We start from the raw sequence: 20,155 nt of genomic DNA on the forward strand, positions 1-20,155 counted from the left end.
AACAAATGTAGCTTCGTAGATTGAGAAGTGTTCTGGGACAACGAAGCTACAACATGATATCAGGACGAGAATTCTTTTTGCGTAACCTGAAGAGCCTTGGTGGCCTACCCCTAGGCCCAAAGTGCCACATAAAATTATTGCTCTCTTTTTTATTAAGTTATTAATTAGACCATGTTGGCCAATTTTCCTTTTTTTTATTTTTTTTAATATGTAGATTCTTTATTGATGTTATTTTTCATTTTGATTTTTTTGTTTTAATTCACTATGCGAGAAAAGGTTGCAGTTATTTATTACTGCGTCTTTTCTTTTTTTAACTCTCACAAAGAGTACTGTAAAACTGATTTCATGGGACACGGTCATAATTTTTCGCTAAATTTCCACATACTATTGTCCTGGTGATTCTAAGAGCGAATGACTTCCTGCTAAAGAATAACTTGAGCTAAACAATATCAGATTCCTCACTTTGGTTCTTTCATTTGACAATGCCCAAAAGAATCAGAAGTGAAACTCTAGATAATTTGGGAAACACAGCAGTAGAATAAGTTCTGACTCAGGTATCGTCTTTGTCATTTTTATACTATGGTGATTTTTTATGCAAATTAGAATTGATACATGATACAGATTACCTCTGGTAATTACGAAGAGGATTGAAATTCATGAGAGTTCTCTTTTAATAGAGGTAGAATCCTTATAAGAATTGATTTGTCAGTTTTGTAAGAAAATATTTTCAGTATTACGAATGTATCAACCACTTAGTACATTTTTTTATAAAATAAAATAAAATAATAATAACATATTTATATTATTTTTACCTTTATGATTATTTCCTTCTATATCTATTTTTTTCTTTTTCGGTAAAAATGTATCTACCCCAATTATACTGAAGATTTGTTCGCTTTGTAGATGTTGGGTGATGCCTTATTGGGCCTAAGTATTAGTACCAAACACATTCCTGTTTAAATTTGGTAACTGAGGCTTCCTACAACTTAGATTTTGGTTTCGGCGATCCATATATGAATGGAATGAAAGTATGGAGTTTACAAAAATTTTGCATAAAACTGGCGAGGTTGAGTTTTTTGCATTTTTAATCATTGCCTAACCAGATTCATACTAGCTATTACCAGTTACTTAAATTATACTTAAACTTTTAATTAATAATTATAACGAGTCAATTTCACAAATTAAAGTTCAACCACTTGAAAGCTTGAGAGTGTATGAAACCTTGGCAGATGGGGATATAAAGTCGTATCATTCTAACGTTATAACATGATAATTACGAGTTTCAATAAAACTTATAAACTATAATACATGAGACGAATTATTCAAGTATTATTATTAAGAAGTTCTTCCAACAAAACTTGACCATATTCCAAGACCAAGTTGCATGCTTTTGACTTTGACCCCTACACTTGTCTTCCGGTGACCATTACCAGTCCCCTAAGACTGCCAAAGACCAGGGCCCAATGACACCTATAAAAACACCAAAATCCACATCCTTTTTTTCACACACAATACACAACCATTGCAAATTCTACACCACGGAAACAGAGAAACAAAAGGGAAACTAGGCTTCATATCAATTTAGCAAGGTTATTAGATCATCAGATCATGACAAGTGGATGTTGTAGCGAAGGTCCAAAGATAGTGCACATTGAAACACGGTACGTGGAGACCGACGCTATAAACTTCAGAAACGTAGTTCAGTGCCTCACAGGGAAGAACTCGTCCATGTCTTGGGTAGGAAATGGTAGTTCTGGTTCACCCTTCGCTGAAGGTTCAGATAATAAAGGAGGAACTTCACATGATGGTTTCAGTGCCAAGCCAGAGTATGATGTCACCACTGATGGTAAAAAGAATAGTCTTATATCTTCCATGTCACTCAAGAACATGACCTTCAAAGACTTTGATGGATTTTTGTCTGATTTGGCTTCCATGGAGGAGCTACTCTGGTTATAGGTGCAGCACCCTTTTTTTTAATATTATTCTTTTCTCTCCTAGTTTTATGTTATATATATGTTGTAATTCGTACGAAGTGGATATTGCTTAATATATTGTGTTTGTATACTAGTTTGTTTGCATACTTGTTCTTTGCAGGTCTCTAACTCGAAAGATTTTTATTTCTGCAAAAATATGAAGAGATAAATTATGAAAATGGCAGTACACAAGTTTTATTTATTGTGGAAGGCAAAATACCCTCTATGAAAAGGAAACCATGAACCAAAGCCAAAACATGACTACATTTTCCTTCGTGGTTCAATTGTAGCCTTTCAATTGGATATAACAAATCGATACTTTTTTTATTTTGGTAAGCTTAACATACCGATACTACTCACTCAAATATTGGGTTGGACAACATATTTATTAATAACCATCATTATTCATTATTGTATTTTTGTCACTACCCATATCCGAGATACCGAATGTTAATTTCAGCTTAGGACTAATTAACTTCGCAAAAAAATTTAAATATTATTTTTTTAATAAATATTTACGAAAATATAGTCATTTTAAATGTAAATATGAATCTATAGCACTCAAATATACACCACCGGAGGCGTGATTTGATGGAGAGAGACACGCCCCACAAGAGACGTGTTTTAGGAGAAAGACACACCCCGCAAGGGGTGTGACTCACCAAGTGTTGACACGTGGCACAAAAAATCAACAGTTTGACCGCAAAACTTTAGAAGGGCATGACTTGAATGCCCAAATTAGGTAAAAAATAAAATTAATTTCATACAACTTTTTGAGATCTACGTAATGAGGTCTCATTGAAGGGGATTTGGGGAAAAATTTTCAAAATTTTGGATATTTTATCGTAAAACTTCGGAATGCCATAATTTTGACTTCGGAGTGGCCAAATCAGGTTTTATTTTTTTATTACGCATAGCTTTTTGACTTCGGGGTGGCCAAATCAGGTCTCATTAGGGTGTATTAGGTGTGCGGTTCAATTCCCTGTAATGTCCAAAAAAAAAAAGAATATCCTGCCATATATATATATATATATATATATATATATATATATATATATATATATATATATATATATATATATATATGGACGTCCAAAAGCCCATGTATTAACATCATGAGCTGCAGCACGTGTCCACAATTTTACTAGGGCTTTCCTTAAGAAAAAATATTGTTGTCTATGCGTGTGGATGGAGAGGAAACCACAACTGCGATTACAAACATTCCTAGTAAATAAATGTATGTTATGCTTCTTTTTGGAAATTTTGGGAGATAAAATGCAAATTCAAAAAAAAAAAATTGCAATTTTTTTTATCAAATCCCCTTCAATGAGATATCATTGCATAGATCTGGAAAAGTTACGTAGAATAAAAAAATAATCACCTAATTCGGACACTCGAGTCAAAAGATATTGTTTGCCTAAGTTTTACGATCAAACTGTTGACTTTTTTGTGCCACGTGTCATCACCAAGTGAGTCACGCCCCTCATGGGACGTGTCTCTCTCCTAGATCACGCCCAATTTAATACAATAGATCCATATTTAGTTTCAAAACAACTATGTTTTCGTAAATAGTTATTAAAATAACAATATATTAATTTTTTTGCCAAGTTAATAATATTATCTTAAAATTTGGACAAACATTATAGTAATATGAAAATTCATATAGCTAAAGGAGTATAGTAGTAGTATAGTCTATAGAAGACGTCAAGTACTTTTGATTTGTTTTTTATGCGATTGATTTGATAAAAAAAAAAAAAAAAAAAAATCTACATTTATTTGAATGTTCAGGATTGGAAACGGGAGTTAAATTGGATGCTAAGATATAAAAGGATCTTCGAATGTTATGTTGTTGTACTACAAAGTATTTACATTTGCTGAATTGGAAGCCAAGAATATAGTGCCCCCAAGAATAGTATGTTGTTGTGCTTATTTTGGCTTATCTAATTTAGAACAATTGGAGTGAAGGGAATAATTGGTGCTAAAGTCTCATCTTTGTTTTAATTTTTTGACTAATCATTGGATTATATCAGAAGTTTATAAAGTATAACTTTTCAAAAAATACGTATAGACTGTAGTATGGTCAATAGACGGAGCACAGAGAATGCAAATTCGGCAATATATGAGTCAACAATCTTTTGCGGCTGGAAATTGGGTATCACATCATACCAAAAGTTGCACTATTTAGGTATCTTGGATCTATCTTACAGTATGACAAGGATGTCACACATAGAATCTAAGCTGGGTAAATGAAATGGAAAAATGCTTCAAGGCAAAATTTGTGATTGCAAAAGGGCCTATTTAACTCAAAGGAAAATTCTACTAAGTTACTATAAAACCAAGGATGCAATATGGTAGTGAATGCAGGGCAATTAAGTTCCAATAGTAGCAAACACTAAGTATAGTAGAGATGAGAACATGAGGTAAATAAGTTAACATACGAGAAAAGATAAGATTGGGAACAAATATATCCGAGAGAATATTAGAATAGCACCTATTGATGAGATCATGGAAATTTCATTAAGATGGTTATGTCACATAAGAAAAAAACCAACAGAGGCTTTAGTGAGAAAAGTGAACCAATGTGTTAGATGTTTAAGTAGTCTAGCTTAAGGCATTGTCTTAGTAAATCTTTGACTTAAATCAAAGAGTCTCGTCGAGATTGGTTTGCAGATAACATATCATGCATAAATTGGATAAACCTATCAGGACAAGTAAGATATAACCTCCAACCACAAAAAGACAACAAATGGAGAAGAGATTAGGAGAATCCAATATATAAAATGAAAAAAAAAATCTAAATACTAAGTATAAGTTTCATGAGGAGAAGCTTACTGATGCAATGATAGGGGTTGAAATTTTTGCTTAAGCTTTAACTTCTCGTGTAGGAATGATAAGAAATCTTTAATCAGCACCAACAAAGATGTGTAAAGTTGTTTTCAGGAAAGAATAAAATACAAATGAGATAACTAAAACTAGCAATCACTAGAAATCTAAATGCATGAATATAAAAATGATTTAATGTTTCTCGTATCGTAAGAAATAAATTTATCTCCTACACATATAATACTATGCGGGATCCTTATGGAACCATGTGAGAACAAGTAAGGAGAAGAGAGGGAAAGAAAAAATATGAAAAACATTAATCCATATAAAAATTAAACCATCAACAACAATTCCTTGGAACGAATAAACCATCCAAGTATTGCTCATTAGAAAAATGAAAAAAGGTTATCTCATTATTGAAAATATAAACGCACCTAAATATTCAGTCCTAATTCTCATTTTTGCAACTAACCAACTATAGATAACATTCCTTATAGCTTTAGACACCACCTATAACACCTCACATATTTGAAATGCATTATTAATGATTGAATGGTGAATTAGAGGATGTATTTAGTGGAAATCCTGAAATTTCGGGTAAAATATACTCGAAGGGAAAAATGGTAATTTGACAATTACTTTAACCCTAAAATTATGAAATAATATAATTAGACACTATTTGATGAAAATAATATTGAATTTGGATTCAGAACGAAGTTTGGAATGGATAGGTAATTTTTGGGAAAATTGATGAATAGTGATTTTTAGCGATGAAATACCATAGTACGATTTTACTGAGAAACTCAGAAATGAGATAACTATTCTAGGATTGGATATATGTTGAAAGAGATGTTTAAAATAAAAAAAAAATTATTGGAATTATTTGGTGATTTTTGGAAAAATACAGTTAATGTGAGTATAGGGGTAAAAATGGAATTATGTAAAAAGTGTCCGAATCTTTTAACTAATGTAGTGTGACAATATTAAACTATAGTTGTGTGTCTTGAATTTATTCAAGAATTCAAGAAGAAGAATTAAATAAATTGAATTTTAGATATTTTATAACTTTACCTAAATGTCAAAATTGGTGGCTAAGCCCTATTGGTCTTAAAATTAACCTATTTAAGCTTGCCTTTTTCCTTCTCCTCTTGTCTTGGTCAAACCACCATGGAAGAATAAGCTGGATTTGTAACTTTTTTTTTTGACACCGAATCAAGAAAGTTACAACATGAAAAATACCCAAAATTACTTGGTGATAAAAAATCCTCAAAGAAATTTTTGAGAAAGTGAGTGAGTGAGGAGATCAAAGAGCTTGAAGGTGGAAGTTTCTTGGTGTGAGAGTAGCCATTGTTGGTATTTTTGTTGCTTGGAAGCTTATATATCACTCTCTTGAAGCCTAAGAACTCATTAGTAGTAATATTTCTCAATTTCATCTAGTCTTTCTTATGGATCGAAATTTTATACATAATATGATGTGTATGTTGGTGGATGGTTAGAGAGGTTTTATGGTTATGTTCCTTTGGAATTTATTGTTCGTATGGATAAATAATCGGTAGAAATCCAATAAAAATTTAAGTGATTTTGATGTCAACACTTAGACAAATTTTCAAGGAGGAAAAATTGATGATTTGTGAAGAAAGTATTTGATGGATGATGTAATTAATTGGTGGTTGTTTGAGTCATAAATTATGAAGTTTAAAAACAGTTTTAAGTATGTGAATTGGTTGAAAAATCCTTTGATTCCCTTGTTGTTATACTTTCGGTAATGTTGATTTTTTAAGGGAAAATGATGTAAATTGTGTTGTGGCTTGATGAAGAGTGTTTGAGTATATTGGTTATTTGGTTGATGTGGTTAAACTATGATTATAATGATTAAATTTATGAAAAATCTTTCGTGGAGTTTTAAGGTAACCCCCGACATTATGGCTTTAAATATTTTGATGCACATGCCAGTTGCTTATTTTGTATCATTGACTTAGTGCTTGAACCTTGGTCTTGTATGTGATGTTGTGGACATTCTTATGGTTGTTCATGCTTTTGTGTCTAAGTCATTTGATTATTATGTTTATTATGTAATAGTTGTATTTACCTAGTTGTTGTAATCCTAAACGTGTCATTTGAGAACTTTGTATATGTAAATGTTGATGTATTTGATGAAAGGGATTTAGGCCTATTTTAATTATTGATAATGTTTAATTATAATGGATAATAAATGGGACATTGTGTATGAAAGGGTAATGAGAGGAATTGTTAGTGTGAGATGGAAATGCAATTTGAGTAAAGAGACATAACAGGAATTGTGAGTATCATAGGTTGTAAGTTCCCAAGGTATGTTGATCCTTTGGATGTACACTATTGGTCTATTAGGTATCATTTTTGAGTATTGGAACACACTTTTATAAAGTGAGAAAAAGTTATAAAAACAAAGAAGACCATGCTGAATTTTCTAGAAAAATAGTGAGATTTTATCCTAATTTTGAGAGACCATAAATCTCTCCACAGTGGTCCAAATAAGGTGTACCGTACCTTGTTTTGAAGCTTAGGATGTCTCCTACATTATAATAAAATTTGGTATCATTTGGAGTTGTAAAATTTGACCAGTCTTCGTTTGAATGCAGACTATTTTGGTTTGCACTATAGTTGACATCATGAGTTTATATTTTTGAAAAATTCATATCTATCTCATTTCTTACCCAAATTATGCTTATGATATATCAAATCGAAGCTTGAGGTGTCTTTAGAACATATTAAAATTTGGGAGAAAAAAGCAAAGCAGAACAACTACAGTTTCAAAAGCAGTGAAGGATGTTAATGAACCAGTTGTGCAGTTTATACTGTTATAAGAAATTAACCTACTGCGAACGTATCTGGAGCTATAGAACTCCAATTGTGGTGTGTGATATGATATGCCTTCAGCATATGGGTAATTTCAATCCAAAAAGAGGAAGATTATTGGTTAATCCTGAGTAAAAAGGCAATGTTTATTGTTGCTTTGCTGAAATTCCAAATCCAGGATTGTTCAACTGATTTTATGCTAATTTTGTAGGAAAAGCAGACAAAACTGGAGCCAAATGGAGATTTGCCAAAATGAAGATCCACGCTCATAGCGTGGATGTCACGCTGATGGCGTGAAGAATCAGAGACCTCCACGCTCATAGCATGGAACTCACGTTGATGGCGTGAAACCATTCTTGCTCCCACGTTGATAGCGCGAAACCCACGCTAGTGGCGTCAGCATTCAGAGACATCCACGCTCTTAGCGTGAAATTGACGTTAAGAGCGCTAGATTGTGAAATCACAGCTCGTGCTTCCTAAAGGGAAATTTTGGAAAATTAAAAGAAAGGTTATAAAAAGGAGGCTCAGCACAAGAATTAGGTATTCTGGACTTAAGGAGACCGTCGTGCGTCAGAAGGAGAGCTCCGGAGAGAAATTCTTGATCTTCTTTATTCTTTCATCTACATTCTCAGGTAACATTGAATATTGAATTTATCAGCCATGATAATGGTTGGCTAAGTATTCTTTATTGTAGTTAGGGTCACAAACCTTATGTGAACCCTTGTTACGACGGATTGGTTTATTTCTACTCGTTTATATAAATTTATTTATCTTTACCTTGTGCGAAATTTCTATTTTCTTTGTTAGACTTGATCAATCTAATAGTTGATGATAGTTTGAGGGTTAGAACCCTAGATAGGAATATTGAGTTTTTGATCTTGAAAGGGGGTAAGATAACAATTATTATGCATGCTAGGAATAGATGTATATTTAATTGCAGATGCTTTAATTATCGTGTTCATTGCTTAATTTTCATGAGGGGTTACTAAGGGATTAGGACTCCAATTGAGGTTAAAGGATTAAATTGCCAAGGGATTGAAATTTAACTAATTAATTCTAGATGATAATTATCTGAATATTTATATAAATAAGTATTCTTAAATCAATCCAAAGTAAGAAGTGGAGATCATATAGTGAGTGCACTCTAGCTACAATGCTTTTCTCATATTTTCATAAATCAATTCTCATTTTTATTGTTTTCTCATAACCAAAATATAAAAACAAGTCTTTATTTTCAGTTCTCATTTTTCACAAATCGACAATATTTGTCACAAACTCTTTGAACTCCTCCATTCTTGAAAGGACTATTAATTGATATACGATCACAATCCATGTGGAGACGAACTTTACTTAACATTATATTACTTGTGCGATCGGTATACTTGCCGGAGAGCATCATGATACCTTGTTGAAAAGTTAGAAGAATCTAGTTTAACATATCAAAAGATGAGAATTTATGGACATATAGTTCATCTACAGTTTTGATAAAACTGAGTGTACGTCAAGTAGGTAAAATGTCAAATTTTGTATTTTTGCTTTGTTGGTTTTTGGGAACCACCTAGCAACCTTAAAATAGACGTTATATGATGTTAAGCAATAGTGTTTATAATTCCGCAATAGTTTAAGTTACAATCATATTTTTGGAAAATGTGGAATACAAATGTTTTATAAACGTAAGAATTTTGTAAACGGTATTAAAAATAAAAAGTTTCACCATATTTTTAAATGAACTGTTGTGATTGTAACTGCGCTTAATATCATAATTGATGATAACATTACCGGTCACAAACTGGGTGTTACACCGCCAAAATAAATAAAGAGACAATATCATTTAAAAAGCAAATGCACCTTTGCCACAAAATGAAAGAAAGGCGTTGGAAACTTTACCTAAGGAGGGAAGATTCCTATTGAACTGCTAACATGGCACACTACACGTTCATGCTCCTCTTGCTTGACTTATTATCTGATATTGTGATGAATTTGGTCGCTAGCCAAGAATCTTAACCTATAGTGCTTAACTTTTTTTTTCTATAATATGAAAATAAATTGTAGGCAAATGACATCATTATTTTATATAGTGTGAACGAGAAAGTAAGGCGAAAAGTGAACCAATGTGTTGGATGTTTAAGTAGTCTAGCTTAAGGCATTGTCCTCTCAAATCTTTGACTTGACTCAAAGAGTCTCGTCGAGATTGGTTTGCAGATAACATATCATGCATAAATTGGATAAACCTATCAGAACAGGTAAGATATAACCTCCAACTACAGAAAGACAACAAATGGATAAGAGATTAGGAGAATCCAGTATATAAAATGAAAAAAAAATCTAAATACTAATTATAAGTTCCATGAGGAGAAGCTTACTGATGCAATGATAGGGGTTGAAATTTTTGCTTAAGCTTTAACTTCTCGTGTATGAATGATAAGAAATCTTTAATCAGCACCAACAAAGATGTGTAAAGTTGTTTTCAGGAAAGAATAAAATACAAATGAGATAACTAAAAATGGCAATCACTAGAAATCTGAATGCATGAATATAAAAAAGGTTTAATGTTTCTCGTATCGTAATAAATAAGTTTATCTCTTACACATATAATGCTATGTGGGACCATGTGAGAACGAGTATGGAGAAGAGACAGAAAGAGAAAACATGAAAAATATTAATCCATATAAAAATTAAACCATCAACAACAATTTTTTGGCACGAATAAACCATCCACGTATTGCTCATTAGAAAAATGGAAAAAGGTTATTCCATTATTGAAAATATAAACGCACCTAAATATTCAGTCCTTAAGTCTCATTTTTGCAACTGACCAACTATAGATAGCATTCCTTATAGCTTTAGACCCCACCTATAACACTTCACATATTTGAAATGCAATATTAATGATTGAATGGTGAATTAGAGGATTGATTTAGTGAAAATTCCAAAATTTCAGGTGAAAATACACTCGAAGAGAAAAATGTCAAATTTTGTATTTTTGCTTTGTTAGTTTTTGAGAACAACCTAGCAACCTTAAAATACACATTATATGATGTTAAGAAATAGTATTTATGATTCCACAATAGTTTAATTTACAATCACATTTTTGGAAAAAGTTGAATACAGATGTTTTATAAACGTAAGGATTTTGTAAACGGTATTAAAAAGAAAAAGTTTTACCATATTTTTAATAAACTACTGTGATTGTAATTGCGCTTAATATCATAATTGATGATAACATTACCGGTCACGAACTGGGTGTTACACCGCCAAAATAAATAAAGAGACAGATATCATTTAAAAAGCAAATGCACCTTTGCCACAAAACGAAAGAAAGGCGTTGGAAACTTTACCTGAGGAGGGAAGTTCCTATGTGAATTGCTAACATGGCACACTACACGTTCTTGCTCCTCTTGCATGACTTATTATCTGATATTATGATGAATTTGGTCGCTAGCCAAGAATCTTAACCTATAGTGCTTAACTTTTTTTTCTATAATGTGAAAATAAATTGTAGGCAAATGACATCATTATTTTATATAGTGTGAACGAGAAAGAAAGGCGAAAATTAATATGCAATTGATGTATCGGGTAACAATCATTAGAACTATTGTGCGAACAGGAATTTTGGGATGCAGAAGCTGTAAAATTCTAAAATAATAATAATAATAATTTTAATTTAAAAAATTGTATTAATTATTACATGTGAAATTTATTATTTTCTGTTTTATTTAATTATCTTTTAATTATCATGCTTAGGGTCCTCTTAAAATATGTAATACATAAAAATGTGAAGTTGTGAAAATTAAAATTAAAATTAGAGAAATTGACATGGAAATGGTTTTAATGATTATGAGAAAAGTTATATTTATAAATTTTTTATTTTACAAACTCAATTATGTATTCCGAGAATAAACTCGGCTAGGAATATATTTCCGGGAATACGTAGTATAGTGTATAATAGTTTGTAAATAAAATTTTTATAAATATAACCTACCCCACTGATTATTGTGTAAACAATATTTTACTATCATATTTACCATTTGCATGATAAAAATTTTCCTATAATAGAGGTTAGGAGAAGCATCAGGGGTTGCTCTAAAATTGAGAGAAATAAAAAAAGGAGGGTCTTGAGAATTTTGGAGAAAACTCTACTAAGAGAAAGAGAGAGAAAGACAAAGAATTTGAGAGTGAAGGAACTTCATAATAAGGAGAAATAAAAGTGAATACTAAGGGTGAGAATAATATTTTTCTTACTTTTATAATATAAATCCCATAAAAGTGTTATTTTGTTATCTTATTTTACTTTTTCTCTTCTTTCCCTAACCAGTCCCAATGAGATACCACGTTCCAATTTCTTTTAGGTTATTATTCATTTCAACAATTTATATTTCTGCAAGTTATAATTAATTATATATATATATATATATATATATATATATATATATATATATATATTTCAGGTTTTTACATTTTCGCAATTTATATTTCACCAATTTATATTTTTGCATTTTATAATTTTGTACTTTATAATTAAATACATAAATATATATTTACTAATTTATAATTCAATAATTTAATTTTCTACATTTTATGTTGTTGCATATTATAATTATGTGTGTGTAGTGATGGTCTCAGAAAATTTTCTTTATGTCTGCACATGGCGGAGGTTCAGAGATGCTGCCCCCATTTTTTTTAAAAGATCATAATCATGATCCAATTTTTGCTTCCACTTCAAAAGTAAAGCTTTGGTGAATCAACCAAAGTTTTAAGGAAATAATCGATAATGATAATTAAAAAATAAATAAACACCACAAAAAGACATTTGTAAAATATACTATAATTGTAGGGGTTAATCGATCAAAAATTCACCTTTGTCGGTGTCTATTTGATCCAAAATTGACCAGTTTTGTTTCATAAAAAAAATGAAAAATCTCGTGTGATTCTCCTCCACTCTTTACCTTTTTTCTTTTAATCTTCCTATTTTTTTATTTTTTTTTACTTGACTTGAATCACACACCTTATGTAAAAAAAAATTTCTCCTCAACTTTATGTCTGCAAGCGCAGACAATGGAACCAACCTAGGTCCGCCATTGTGTGTGTGTCTATATATAAGGATAGATTATACTTACTACATTTTATGTTGTTATCATTAGATTAAGATTAAATAAACGTTTACAAAATAAAATAAAGTAAGAACCGTTGATGTGATTTTGATCAAATGATAACAAAGTTGGCAGTAAGAAAAAATGATAGTAAATATAACCTTCATATATATATATATATATATATATATATATATATATATATATATTCTAATTTATATTTAAGCAAATTTAGAATTATGCAAATTTTGTTTTGGGTAAAATATGAATTCTGCATTTTATAATAACTATATATGTGCACAGTAATATATAAATAAATAGTGTCATATATGTGATACATGTGATAAATATCGTTATTTAAGTGTTGATTTACATTGTTGTGTGTTCTTTATATTGATATGTTATTTCTGTAATTTTAATCTAAACGATCATTGTAAATTTTGTTAGGTAATTTTCGTACGGTAAAAATTTAGACAACTTATATTTTTCAAGATTTACTATAGTGATATGATTTTTCTTACTTTTATTGTGATGCCAAATTTAAGTAATGGTTATTATTAAATACAATTTATTTCATAAAGATTATGGAATCTTTTGAAGGTATCTGCGTATTTGTTTCATTTATGTGATTTCTCATAAAAGATAATCTAAATATGTATATGGTAAAAAAAAACTTATTTTCCTGAGTCAAGAAACAGATTATTTATATAATATGAGGCAAGAGGACGCCGTTGCAAAGTACAAAGCTCTAATAAATAGAAAAATCAATAATTATGGAATGTCTTGGGAGTGAATGTTATGTATATTTCTGATTTTATATTATTTTAAAATATTATAGTGTTAATACTAATCAATTAAAATTATGGATAGTTTTTTCATACTAAGTTACGGCTATAAATATTAGAGGAGGATGTTTTGACTACTAAAAATTTTCACTATCATCTTACTACCTATCTAATCACCATTGGATTAATATTTTCTCTCTCTTCAAAAACTTTTTAACATTCTCTCTCTTTGATTCAATGGTGATTTGATAGGTAGTAAGGTGGTAGTGGACATTTTTAGTAGTCAAAATATCCCCCTCTAAATATTATACTTCTACAAAAATCTTATGTTCATTGGGATAAGTGTGTGCTTTCATATGTAAAAGACAGGGCCTAAAATATATGTTGTGTGTCTAAGATAGAAATATTATCCAATAAAGTATATGTTTTATTCAATTGTGAAGTTTTATACAAGATTGCCATTATATTTGGTCGTGGTATTTGAATATTGTAAAGGTAACTTTATATCCCACGTCAATTTTTGTACTTTGATATTCTGAAATAAAATTATTTAGGTACGACTTATATGCTAAGTCCTCTTAATAATACACATATATGAATCAGGATCATTTTATATCGGTATAAGATTAATAAGTCTTATACCGTATCTCAACCGTTGATTTTCGTACATCCAACTGTTATAATTTAGGAAGTCATATGAATTAATTAGTATTAATTAATTATTAATTACACGACAAATGTTAACCGATGATTTCCGTCCATCAACGGTTAAGATGCGGTGTAAGATTTATTTGTCTTACACCAATGTAAAAAGATCATGCCCCTACATATATAATTAGAGTTTAAAATACATAAATAGCATTCCTCCTTTAATAATCGAAGGATGTTAAAGATGCGGCTGCAACAAGATTTGTGGCTAAAATATGACCTCACATGCCACCAAAGTTTAGAGAGGAGTTTTTTTTGTAAGGAAAATGGAATAAGCTTAAAAAAATGTGGCAGGAAAGGATATTGAGGCCTTTTTTTGTAGTCAGATTGAGGGGTGGCTTCTGTTGTTATTTTTTGTAGTAAAAAACAACCAAAGTCACAAATTTAATATCACTCTTTCGTATCCTATTTGATTGAGTATTCGCTACTGTCCCCACTTCCTCATATAGATAGATATGGTGGATTGAAGGTGTCTCATATTACAATAATTAACATATCTACAACTTTTCTCTGTTTGTAGATTAGCAACAACTTTTTGTTAACATCTCGTAATTATTTTATTACGATCAATCTGGTACTTTTTTTGTTTTTGAGATTTTTAATTTTCAGTTGCCATGTTTGGTTGGTGAGAAAATAATATTATTTCATAAACGCGTTTAATAAGTTGAGGTAGGAAAAAGGCTGCGAGTGAGACTGATAATCAGAGCTGCAGTTTGTTGATTTTGTCTCAGAACTTTCGTTCAAGACTCTGGACTTGGAATATCTAAACTTATCAGAGACATATTTTTGCACGTGAAAAATGCAAAGAAAGACTCAGAACAGAGGTGAAATGATGATATTTCTTGTTAGATTAGGAAGTTTAAATTTAGAAAGTTGTTGTAACAAAGAATATTTGTTTTTCTGTTTCAGCAACAAAGTATTCGATTCTTTATTTTGTTAGAGGATTTTTAGGAAATTTAAAATCTTGTTTTGTGTATTTATACACCTCAATTGAAGAGGTAAAGATATCAATGAACAGAAGTATTTCAGTAGTATCATTTTTTACATGGTATCAGGAGCGTTCTGATCTAGGAACCTTGTTTTTTTTTTCAGATTTTTCTTTTTTTCCTTTACCCAGAAGAAAAAAACCCGTATTGTTTTTTTCTTTTACCCAAATCCAACCCGTATACCCGCATTCTTTCTTCCTCTGTAACCAAATACCCGCACCATTTCTTGCCACCCGAAAGTACACCCAACCCGTATACCACTTCTTCCCGTTTTTCCCACCCACAAACGTCACCGTTTTCCTAATCCCTAATTTCTTTCACTCGATGGCATCTTCACCTCCTTCATCGCCCACCGCCCCTACCCCACCTTCCTCAAACATTATTATCCAACAAGATTCCTCCTCCTTTCCCATCACTGTTGTCCTTGATGACCACAATTATCCGCTTTGGTCTCAGTTACTTGATATGCGAATTGGTGCGCGAAACAAAACCGGGTATCTCACCGGTGCCACCAAGCAACCACCGGCGGCTGATCCTTTTTTTGATACGTGGGTGACTGAAAACAAGAAGGTGAAAAGCTGGTTAATTGATTCCATGTCTCCTCCCCTCATGCAGCGCTTCATCCGAATCGAGTGTGCCTCGGAGATTTGGGATGCTGTCCGGCGAACCTTCTTTGATGGTTCAGACGAAACGGTTCTTTTTGAGTTGAATCAACGGTCCTTCAACACCAAACAAAATGGCCGGCCACTGTCCACTTATTTCAACGACCTTCTTTCCATCTTCCAGGATATTGACCATCGGACCTCATCTCAGGCAGGCACGGTTGCCGCTGTTGTCCAGATGCACTCAGCCATGGTGCGTATGCGGGTGCATATTTTTCTCTCTGGTCTTGATGCTGAATTTGAACAGGTCAGGGGTGAGATTTTAAGAAAGGATCCTAAGTTGGATCTTGAAGCTTCATACGCCTATGTTCGGCGTGAACAGCAGCAACGTGTTACCATGAATAGACCTCTCTCCACTAATGATTCCTCAGCCATGGTGGCTCACAACTCACGGTCATCCTCTGCCCCTCTGAAGTCTCGCAGGGATGGGTCTGCTTCTAAGATTATTTGCTCACACTGTGGCGACTCTGGTCACACAAAGAATCGATGCTACGAAATCGTTGGCTATCCCGATTGGTGGGATTTCACTAAGAGGCTTCGCCGGAAATCCTTGAACAGAGCATCATCTTCCATCACTGATTCGGGCCCTCTTCCTTCAGCCAATGCAGTTTATGAAGGCATCCTTGGTAAGTCTCATGCTCTCTCTACATTATCTACAATTGATTCATGGATAATTGATACGGGTGCCTCTGATCATATGATTCGATATCCCCATTTATTGTCTAATCTCACCCCTTCCCCAAAGAGTGTAATTTCTACAGCTAATGGTGGGACATCTGCCATTGTTGGCCAAGGCTCCATCTCCCTTTCCAATCGGTTACATCTCTCCCTTGTTTTGGCTGTTCCATCTTTAGATTTTAATCTACTGTCTGTTAGTCAAATTACCTCTAATTCTAACTGTTTTGTGAATTTTTTGCCAAATATTTGTATCTTCAAGGACAACCAGACACAGGAGATTCTTGGTTATGGTGTTAGAAGAGGAAAATTGTATTACCTGGATGCTTCTCAATTCGGCAGTCTCTCCTCTCCTTGTGTGGCTGCTACCTCTGTTATGGATTCTGCAAAAAATAAAGTCTGGCTTTGGCATAGGAGACTAGGTCACCTTTCCTTTAGATATCTCCATAGATTGTTTCCTAGTTTTTTTAATAATTTGAGAGTCAGTGATTTTCATTGCTCGGTTTGTGAGCTGGCCAAAAGCCATAGAATTCCTTATTATCCAAGTTTGAATAAAAGTTGTGTTCCCTTCCAAGTTATTCACTCTGATGTATGGGGCCCAGCAAAAATATCATCCTTTTCTAAATGCTTTTATTATGTAACATTCATTGATGAATGTACTTGTATGTGCTGGGTAAGTCTCTTGAAAAATAAAAGCGAAGTTTATTCTGTCTTCAAGAAATTTTTTTGCATGGTTCAAAATCAGTTCAACACTAAAATTCAAATCCTTCAGTCTGATAATGGAATGGAGTACATGGCTGGTGCTTTTTCTGATTTTCTGACCTCTAATGGAATTATACACCACACTTCCTGTTCCTACACACCACAGCAAAATGGTTTAGCCGAAAGAATGAACCGTACCCTCATGGAAGTAGTTAGAGCCTCTTTATTTGGAATGCATGTCCCTTCCTCCTATTGGGGTGAGGCTGTCACTTCTGCTGCCTATATTATAAATAGAACTCCCTCCAGTGTCCTTAATTTCCAAACCCCTTACCAGACACTTACCTCTTATTGTTCTATCCCTCATCCATCTACCCTTGAACCTAGAATCTTTGGATGCACTGCTTATGTTCATATCCCCAAAATTCAGCGATCTAAATTGGATCCTTGTGCTAGAAAATGTATTTTCGTTGGGTATTCAGATGTACAAAAAGGTTATCGTTGTTATGACCCTATTTCTCACAAAATATATGTCACATTAGAAGTCAATTTCAGGGAAAATGAGCCTTATTACTCAGGGGGAGCCTCAACTTCTTCTTCTGAGGGGGAGAATCCAGCTTCACCAATTAATACAGAAGATGAAGTTTGGCTCTCTAACTCAGCCCCTCTCTTGGATACTCAAAATGCAGCAGAAACCGCAGGAAAAAATGCAGAATCCGAAGGGACAAATGTAGCAGACATTGCAGCACCAAATGCAACACAACATGCAGAATCTGAAGCACAAAATGAAGCTGAAACCGAAGCAGAAACAACAGCTCAAAATGAAGATCCTACTCTAACACACATAACCGAAGGCTCTCCTATGATTGTCCCTGGAGTTCAGCCCCAAATTCAAACAGAACATGAGGTAACTCTTATCCCTCCTGCTAATACACTTGACACACATGTCAGAAAATCCACTCGGATTAACAAAGGTATTCCAAAAAAATTCTATGAACCTGACCCTAAAGTAACGGCCAAATATCCTCTTAGCAACTATGTATCTACCCAACACTTATCTGAATCATATGCTTTATCTGTTAATCAATTATCTAGTGTGTCAATTCCAAGTAGTGTACAGGAAGCACTTGATGATCCCAACTGAAAGAAAGCAATGAATGATGAGATGGAGGCACTTCAAAAAAATTCAACTTGGGAATTAATACCTCTGCCAAAGGAAAAAAAGACAATTGGGTGTAAGTGGGTATTCACAGTAAAATTAAAGGCAGATGGAAGTATAGACCGGTACAAAGCAAGACTAGTAGCCAAGGGATATACACAGAAGTATGGGATTGACTATCAACAGACGTTTTCCCCTGTAGCCAAACTCAATACTATAAGGATTTTACTCTCACTAGCAGCGAACAGGGATTGGCCCTTGAAACAGTTTGATGTAAAGAATGCTTTCTTAAATGGTGACTTAGAGGAGGAAGCTTACATGGATATACCACCAAGAGTGAAACTAACTCAATCAAATGGAGATCTAGTTTGCAAGCTGAAAAAGGCCTTATACGGACTCAAGCAATCACCAAGGGCATGGTTTGGGCGCCTCTCCTTAGCAATGAGAAAGTTTGGGTACAAACAGAGTAATTGTGATCATACTCTGTTTTATAAACATAGAGCAGGGAAGATAACTATTCTGATAGTTTATGTTGATGATATGGTACTAACTGGAGATGACATTGATGAGATGAAGTCCCTGGAAAATCGGTTGGCAACTGAGTTTGAAATGAAGGATCTAGGTCCTTTAAGATACTTTCTTGGGATAGAAATTGCAAGATCCAAGAATGGCATATTTCTATCTCAAAGAAAATATATAGTAGATCTCTTATCAGAAACCGGAATGCTAGGCTGTAAACCAGCTGAGAATCCCATTGAAATGAATCATATACTTGGAGTGTATCTAGACGAAGTGAAGACTGACATTGGAAGGTATCAAAGACTAGTAGGAAGACTCATTTACCTTTCACATACTCGGCCTGACATTGCATATGCAGTAGGGATGGTAAGCAGGTTTATGCACTCTCCTAGTGAAGATCACATGAAAGCTGTATATCGGATTCTAAGGTATTTAAAGGGGTCACCTGGAAAAGGCATTCTGTTTTCAAAAAACAACAAGAAAGGCATTGAAGGATTTACTGATTCTGATTGGGCTGGTGATAAAACGACTAGACAATCTACCTCAGGGTATTTTACACTAGTAGAAGGCAATCTAGTCACTTGGAGGAGTAAAAAACAAAAAGTTGTTGCAAGATCCAGTGCTGAGGCAGAATTTAGAGGTATGGCATACTGTGTCTGTGAATTATTGTGGATTAAAAATATTCTGAATGATTTGGGAATTAATTATAATCTTCCTATGAGTCTTTACTGTGATAATAAAGCTTCTATTGAAATTGCTCATAATCCGGTTCAACACGATAGAACAAAGCATGTTGAAGTGGATAGACACTTCATAAAAGAGAAACTGGATCAGAAAATTATCACCACTCCTTTCATCAGATCAGAAAACCAACTTGCAGACATCTTGACAAAGGCAGTCTCTGGAAAAGCTCTAAAAGATGCAATCAACAAGTTAGGCATGTATGACATCCATGCACCAACTTGAGGGGGAGTGTTAGATTAGGAAGTTTAAATTTAGAAAGTTGTTGTAACAAAGAATATTTGTTTTTCTGTTTCAGCAACAAAGTATTTGATTCTTTATTTTGTTAGAGGATTTTTAGGAAGTTTAAAATCTTGTTTTGTGTATTTATACACCTCAATTGAAGAGGTAAAGATATCAATGAACAGAAGTATTTCAGTAGTATCATTTTTTACATTTCTGAACCGAAACACGAATGGAGAACATGAATGATTCGAAGTAGAGAGAAATTTTGAGGATTA

The 20,155-nt window shown here is 32.9% G+C and overlaps 1 protein-coding gene across 1 annotated transcript; it reads left to right on the forward strand.

Moving 5' to 3' along the window:
* Positions 1-1,608: 1,608 nt before the first annotated feature.
* On the forward strand, positions 1,609-1,956 carry LOC133285303 (VQ motif-containing protein 10-like). The gene has a single exon (XM_061482521.1). The coding sequence runs from the start codon at positions 1,609-1,611 to the stop codon at positions 1,954-1,956; it is 348 nt and encodes a 115-aa protein (XP_061338505.1).
* The last annotated feature ends 18,199 nt before the right edge of the window (positions 1,957-20,155 follow it).

This window comes from Gastrolobium bilobum, unplaced genomic scaffold (genome assembly GCF_033153095.1).
Source record: "Gastrolobium bilobum isolate Gb01-03AN ecotype WA unplaced genomic scaffold, APGP_CSIRO_Gbil_v1 utg2703, whole genome shotgun sequence".
Classification (NCBI taxonomy): domain Eukaryota; kingdom Viridiplantae; phylum Streptophyta; class Magnoliopsida; order Fabales; family Fabaceae; genus Gastrolobium; species Gastrolobium bilobum.

Excerpts from the sequence above, each read along its gene's own strand:
- LOC133285303 (XM_061482521.1), top strand. The coding sequence starts at position 1,609 with ATGACAAGTGGATGTTGTAGCGAAGGTCCAAAGATAGTGCACATTGAA.